Raw genomic sequence first — 7,879 nt, 5'->3', positions numbered from 1 at the left:
ACAACGGGATTTGGAATAGGAACTGAAGGTCCTGACTGAAGAGCAGCCCCTTGAACTAGAGCATCGTTCCTTGCAGCAGCGGCAACACGAGCCTCTTCTTCCCTTCTAGCCAGAGCTTGTATAGCCTCAAAGATCTGCTTAATCTTGCTTTTGACAGAGTCCATCTCCTCTCTGAAGGCAGCTTGTTCTTCTCGAACTACATCCATGATTCTTCTCGTGTTGGAGCGGGTAGCGTATGCACGTTGAGGAATCAGCTTGAACTACTGGAGACGAGGAAAAAATGAAATGAATTTTTATTTTGAGAAATGAAATGCATGATGCATGCTTTGATGCACGTGGCTATAAAAAATGTTTTTTTTTATGCTTATGTTTAATTTTATTTTCAGGGAACCGTGTTAGATTCCTTGTAACTTAGCAAGCATTCAAAGAGATCACGGGGAATAAAACAAGAATGGAACCAAACTTTTTTGTACAAAAGAAACTCAAAATCCTTCATTCATTCAATTCAAAACAGAGTACAAGGGTTGAGTACAAAATATTCTTTCAAACATAAAGGAAAGTACAACATAAAAAGAAAAGGTCAAACTGCAGGCTTCTGTTTGTTGAGATCTTCCAACTCTCCTTTGAACCTTTTTATCATGTCTTCACAAAGATAAATAAATTCAGTCACTGAACGAGGGATGTTGTCATTATCTATGTCTTCCAAAGCACATCTCAGCATCAAAGGCACATTCGTAGCCATGCCATTACAGAAAGTCTATCAAACTGGCAAACTTGTCTCGGTACTCATTTCTTTGTTCATGTAAAAACTGGATGGTTTCCTCGCAGGCTGCCAAGCTAGCATTCACATTTTCCCTTGCGTTCATCCAATCTTCACCTTCTTGTAGCAAAGAGTCATGTCGGCCTCTCCAGTATCGTTCCCACTCATTAGCATTTTCAGCCTCCTGGCACTTTCCATTCCACATTTCAGGTGTAACTTGAGTAGCAGCCATAACACTCTCTTTACTGCGGCGTTCTCGTTCTTCCCTTTCTTTTGATTCAAAGAGTGAAGCATTGAGGTTGGCTATCTCAGCCTCAAGCGTCTCTCTTATCTCCTTTTTTTGTTTTGTGGCGAGCTTCCACCATTTCTCTTTCTCACGACAATCCCTCTCAGCCTGTTTCAGTTGGCTTTTGACGGTATTCAAGCAGCTCTCAGCCTGATCTAACCCCTGTTTGACTCTTTTTCTCTTATATTCCTCCTTATCAGTCCTTTCCACATTTGCTTGAAGTTGTGTTTTCTTCCGCCCAAGCTCCCACTTATGATTATCCCTTTCTTCAGTAATCCGGAGAAGGTTCAACCGTAGCTCTTCATTCTCTTTTTCCAAACTTTGGATGACAACTTTGAGCTCTTTAGCTTCCTCCATAGTGACGTGAGTAGGTTCTGGAGGATTTGTATGCATTGGAGGCTCATAAGGGTATGGTAGTTTGTCTTGAGAAGCTCTGGCTTGGACCCAACTTGTATATGGCCCTCTAGCTATACAATTCTTCTTTCCACGCTCCCTTTTTCCTTCTCTACGAACTTTAGTCCAGGCACGACCTATCCTCTTCACCAGATCAAAGTCCTTCACTCCTTCTCCTAGCAAGAAACCTTCTAACAACTTGTCTTCTGGTTTGTCATTCATAGGAAACCCAAGTTGCCGCATAGCAAGCTCAGGATTGTAATTGATGCAACCTCGAGTTCCTATGAGTGGCACATTATGGAAGTTGCCACATTTGACGATTATGTCCACATCATCATAAACACGAGAGTACCAGGTGATGTCATTGGCAGTGAGAGACATGATTTTTTGAGACCACTTGAGGTTATCCTTGTTCTGAATAAAAGGCCCTTCGCTTGGTAAGTGAGATAAGAACCATTTATATAGTAAAGGAGCGCAACACTGGATCATCCCCCCCTTCTTCTCATTTCTCCAATGGATAGAGTGATAAACATCTGCAAGCAAGGTGGGAATGGGATTCTTGAGCAAGAAAATGCGTATAGCAGTCATGTCCGCGAAGTCATCAATGTTCGGGAACAAGACAATCCCATAGAGTATCAAGGCTAACACAGCATTGAAAGCGACCCAATCTTCTTTACTTTTGAAATCTGAAGCTTTTCCCACTAAGAACTTCAAAGTGAATCCCGAAGTGCCTCCTTTTGGTCCAAGATTAGCCTTCACTTCCGCTTTATCTAGATGTATAGATGAACCTATTTGTTGATGTGTAGGAAATTCCCCTAGACCGGTGTAAGGGATTTCATCCTTGATACCAATGTTTGCTATATGTGAGAACTCTTCCAATGTTGGCGCCAACTGGAAGTCCTGGAATGTGAAACACCGCAAGGGAGGATCATAGAATTGTGCCAAAGTGAAAATGGCCCAAGCATCCACCTCGGTGTTCATGATAGTCAACAGGTCACCATACTCAACACAAAAGTTGTTCCTTCTGATTTTTTTCACATCTGAGATCAACCCCTTAATCAATCCTAGCTTTGGATTCCTGAACTTGAATGAATAAGTACTTTTTTGATTGCTACCCATGTCTTCTGAATGCCTGCAATCAAACGAGTCTTTAGGTCCCTTGAAAATATGCACATGTCAAATGTGTTATGATTATGAAATGTTTTATGTTTATGTATGTAAAGTTGGGTAGGTGATCATTGGAACATTCTGATTAATTACTTCGTGGAGAAAAGGTTCCAGGAATAGGAAAACCAAACACAGGTAGGCTCTAGGGTTTAAAAGGTTCCTAGAGTCATGGACCCAATTCAAGAATATTATCGTCAGAACGACTAATCGTAAGACAATAATATCTTAAAAAGGATCTATTCTAGGTGAGGTCTTTGTATTAACCCAACGAGTCCTAAGTCTCGTAGGTCAATACTACACAACCATCGACTCCACGGTTCTAGACACGGTTCCCAGAGTCATGGATCATACCTGACAATATTATCGTCAGAACGACTACTCGTAAGACAACAATATCCTCAAAAATGATCTATTCTGAGTGAGGTCTTCGTATTAACCCAACGAGTCCTAAGTCTCATAGGTTAACACTACACAACCATCGGCCCTAAAAGCCATAGGTTCAGGGTTCTACAAAAGGCCCTCAGAATCATAGATCGAGGTTGAAAGTATCACCGCTAAAACGACTAATCGTAAGACAGTAATACTTTCAAGGGATCTCATCTGAGTGGGGTTCTCGCATCAACCTAACGAGTCCGATGTCTCGCAGGTCAATACTACACAACCACCATCCTAACTTAAGTTTTTCTCATAGCTCAGGTATAAAGCTTTTCCTCACACAAATGCCAATAGTCCAGAAAGTTCCAATGATACCATATATCAATAATACAGTAATTGCAAATACAGGTAATAAAGGCATATATAGATAAAATAAATAAGAAGCAAGCAAACAGATAAAAGCGAACTCAAACACAAAACAAACTAAATTAGGGTTGACTCGCTTAGGAGAACAATATATATTTCCCCAGCAGAGTCGCCAGCTGTCGCGGCGCGAAAAATACCTGAGCGTAAGGAATGCTCAAAATATAAACAAAACAGAGTCGCCACCGAACTTTATTTATTCCCAAAGAGGGAAAGGGGAAATATCGATAAAACCCACAAAAATCAAAAAGAAATGGTCGTCACAACCAAATCGGGTTCGGGAGTCGGTTATGCAAGGGGAAGGTATTAGCACCCCTCACATCCATCGTACTCGATGGGACCCATCTAGTTAGTTTCGTGTAAGAGTGTTAGCATGATATCATTTGCGAACTTCTACTTATCGAGTGAGGAAAAAGAAAGAAAGAAAGGAAAGACTTAGGGTTTTTAATGTTAATGTGCCTGACAAGATTTCGCAATCCTGCTCCTACGTATCTCCAGGTGCTATGAAGAACTCAAGGCATACGTAGTTCTACCCAAAGAGAACTACTGGGTGGATTGCTTTTAAAGAGAGTGATGCTTGGATCACATTTGAGCGATTAAACCTTTACTTGCTGCTCACTCTTGGAGGCTGAAGTCTTTGTTTGTTTCGCATCAAAATGGATGTTGCATACTCTTTTCTAAAAATGTTTTCGGAGTCGCACAAGGGCGGAAAACAAGTTTGATGAGTTTGAGTTAATTTTAAGCGGAGACAAGCATCTAAGCAGGGAGCTCTACTGCAGTACTCAGATGCTCGAAAAGGAAGAGGCCTAAGCCCAATCACTCTCTTTTCATCCAAAAGTTTGTTTATGAAAATGTGTGGCAAATTAGATCAAAGTTCATTAACGGAAGACGATTAATCAGACAGAGAGCTCTACAGCAGTGTCCAGATAATCGGGAAAGAGAAGGTCGATACCCAATCAATATTTTTCTTCTATAAGAGAAATGACCTAATTCTAGTAATTATTGTATTTTAATATGGAAGACGAATGTTTGGACATTGAGCTCTACAGCAGTATCCTAACATTCGAAACAGAGAAAATCTAAACTTAATCAGTTTCTTCCATTTTTATTGTAAAAAGATTTTAAAAACAGGGGGACGACTTGACGTTGGATCAAGTGTAAGAAGTTAACTTATGAAAATAATTTGGATGTGGCGGGGGTGGTGCTCGACTTTGCAATCAATTTGGATTTGATTTAGGAAAAAAAGACTCGACGTTGGATCGAGTGTTTGTTTTCTGTTCTTTTCTGAAATGGTTGATTTTAATCTTTTATTAATAATCAACTGGTACAGTAAAGTAAATGAAAGCGGTAAATTTATTACACATTTTTGGGACCGGGGGTACAATTTGTCGAATGGGGATACAATACGATAATTAAATGATATAAGTTTTAAAAGACAGTTAAAAAATAAAAGAATCTCGTTGTAAGAAGGCCCAAGAGAAAGCCAAGGGACTCGAAGTAAAACTCAGAAATTAAACTTAAAAAGAAATTTAGCACAATATTAAGCAATTGTAAAGCGATGTAAGAATCACCCTATCCGAGGTCGGTCAACAAAACTCAATGTGTGTAAACAATTTCTAAAGTTAAATTGAATTTTTAACTATAAAATTGCTACGCAACCGTGAAAAAACCGATCAGACAATTACATGATTTTTTTTTATATTTTTATATTTAATAATTAAAAACGAATAACTAATTAATCAATAAATAAATATGACATTAATAACAAAATTAATAATAATAATTATCAATACAATTAAACAAATAATAATAAATATTGATAAATAAAATTAATAAATAAAATTAATAAATAAATAAACAATAATAACGATAATTGATAAGAAAAATAAAAATAATAAAAAATAATAAAAATAAATAAAAATAAAAGAAATCAATAAATAAATAAATAATAATAATAATAATTAAGCAAAACTAAATTAATAATAATAAATAATGATAAATAAGATAATAATAATTAAAAACAAATATCAGTTATAACTAATAATAATGATAATAAAAATCAATAAAATCAATAAATAAATAATAATGACAATAATAATTAATCAACAATAATAATCAATAATAACAATAATAATAATAATAAATAACAATGAACAAAAATAAAAAATGATAATAATAATAATAATAATAATAATAATAATAATAATAATTAGTAAATAAATGATAATTAATAAATGATAATAAAAACTAATTATAATAATAAATAAAAAATGATAATAATAGTAATAACAGGAAGTTAGTAATAATAATAATAATTAAAATTAATTAATGATAGTAAAATAATAATAATAATAATAATAATAATAGTTACCAACAATAATAATAATAATATATAATAAACATAATCATAAATACAAATAATATAACAATGTTGTTAGTAATAATAATAATAATAATATAAACCAAAATAAAAACATTAATTAATTAAAGAAAGAAGAAGGAAACAAAAAGTAACTAGAGGGGAATCGCCCCTTTTTACCATCTGACCCATTTTTCTCTCTTTCTTCTTTTTTTTGTTTTTTTGTTTATTAACTTCCTGATATGGATATGAAATCCAGTAACAAACAAAACTCACCAATATTAATCATTTAAAATCATTAATACTATTAATAACATAATAAAAGACAACATAAACTAAACAAATAAAAAAAAAAAAGCAGATACGTGATGTTTAGAAAAACAAACACACAGAGAGTTATCTCTCTCTCTTCCCTTGACTTCCATCATGAGTTTTCTTTTAATGAAACAAAACTAAACAGAAAAAAGTGCAATCAAATCTAATCAACATGGTCAATGAGATGAAAAGAGTAAAAACATAACAGAGAAGGGAAGAGAAACGAACGGAAATGGTGATGGAGGTTTGTCGTCACGGTGGTGAGCGGAAGTTGTTGTTTCGGTTGACGTCGAAGCGACTAGGAAACGGAAGTGGTGATGGCACGGTTGTTGAGTGGTGATGGTGGATGTTCGTTTGTAGTTTGGATTTTCTTACTGTGTTCTTAGTTTGAAGATAAAACTTAAAACCAAAAAAAAAAAAAAAAAAAACACAGGTGAGAAACATGTATTTAAATGTGTTTATGAAGGGAGATGGTTCATGTGTGTGATGACTTTGTAACAAGGTGATGGCTGTTATGGTGAGAGGAAAAAAATAATAAGAAGTGAAGTAGTCTATGTATGAGTCTTTGAGAGGTTTATGAAGAGGAGAAGGAAAATATCCTACGTGCAAACCCAATTTTTCATCTCTGCATTTCTCTTCTCTTTCCACGACGTGTCCTCTTTTCTCCGGCCCATTCATCTTGAGTTGGTAAAAAAATAAGTGGATGAAAAACAGGCCACGTGAGAGGATACATTTTTTAGATTTTTTTATTAATTAAAAGACTGAATTTTAAAAGTTTAAATAAATAAAAATCATAAAGAAAAATGTTAAAAACCAAATCTTTAAAAACAAATAAAATCGTATTTAAAAACACAATTCATTTTAATAATTCTACTCATTTAAGAATGTTTAAAAACAAAATATTAGGCGAAAAAAATGAATAAAATCGGGCACACAAAAAAATGCCTAAATAAAATAAAATAATAAACTGAATGCGTAACACTGATCAACGCAAAATAAACTTCTCGGAAGCATACATGTTTTGATCAAATTTTTAAATAATAAAAAACATGACCTGTTAAAAGGCTCAGGCTGATTAAAACACAACCAAAAAGTAGTCAAAAAATTTTAACGAACACACCAGATTAAACTATGTGAATCGTTAGAAAAAAAAACTGACGTCCGCAAGCTCAATTTTGAAATTTTTCGACCACTTATTTGATGCATAGTTGAGAAATGATTTCACCGGTATGTCCGTAGATCTGAAAAATTATTCTGAATGATATTCTAAACTATACGGAACAAAAATGCATGTTGTGACAAGTATAAAACGCAAACGTCTTGTAAATGAAATAAATTGTTGTTTGAATAAATGTGAACAGACAATCAGACGTAAATGAATCTCCCTTAGACCATTTGCTTCTGATTTTGTAACACAAATAAAATTATGCAAAGATTCAGATGACGAAAATACTCTTAATTGTCACCCTCTGATCCTCTGAAATCATGATGAAATGGAAACAAATGATGCACCGAGATTGAGAAATCAAATCTTTCGACTTCTTAATCAATAGATGACTGAATGAACATCATCAAGATCATATAAAATTCCAGAACTCCTGACTTTTCATCTAAACCCTGATAGACCCTTTTAACTGAAGAAATGCACGGAAAAATGGATCGATTTATGATATGCTGATTCGAGTGAAAAACTTAGGGTAAAATTTAGGGTATGACACTCTTGAACTGAATGCTTTAGACATGTGTTTGGTACCTGGCCTGGTTACACCCACAAAATTCAAAGTACCAGAATTTGAGAAGT

At 34.6% G+C, this 7,879-nt stretch overlaps 1 protein-coding gene across 1 annotated transcript; it reads right to left on the bottom strand.

Moving 5' to 3' along the window:
* Positions 1 to 746: 746 nt before the first annotated feature.
* On the bottom strand, positions 747 to 2,614 carry LOC127094074 (uncharacterized). Its single transcript, XM_051032944.1, has 3 exons — positions 2,540 to 2,614; positions 1,380 to 2,339; positions 747 to 1,154 (listed from the first exon to the last, which is right to left on the bottom strand). The coding sequence occupies exons 1-3, from the start codon at positions 2,612 to 2,614 to the stop codon at positions 747 to 749; spliced, it is 1,443 nt and encodes a 480-aa protein (XP_050888901.1).
* Positions 2,615 to 7,879: the final 5,265 nt, after the last annotated feature.

This window comes from Lathyrus oleraceus, chromosome 6 (assembly GCF_024323335.1).
Source record: "Lathyrus oleraceus cultivar Zhongwan6 chromosome 6, CAAS_Psat_ZW6_1.0, whole genome shotgun sequence".
Classification (NCBI taxonomy): domain Eukaryota; kingdom Viridiplantae; phylum Streptophyta; class Magnoliopsida; order Fabales; family Fabaceae; genus Lathyrus; species Lathyrus oleraceus.
Note: the sequence above shows the minus strand (reverse complement) of the source record. Positions and strands in the feature narration are given on the sequence as shown.

Excerpts from the sequence above, each read along its gene's own strand:
- LOC127094074 (XM_051032944.1), bottom strand. The coding sequence starts at position 2,614 with ATGTGCATATTTTCAAGGGACCTAAAGACTCGTTTGATTGCAGGCATT. Across the intron at positions 2,340-2,539 it reads CATGGGTAGCAATCAAAAAA|GACTTCCAGTTGGCGCCAAC; the intron begins GTACTTATTCAT and ends TTCACATTCCAG. Across the intron at positions 1,155-1,379 it reads AGGAAGCTAAAGAGCTCAAA|GCTGAGAGGGATTGTCGTGA; the intron begins GTTGTCATCCAA and ends CAACTGAAACAG.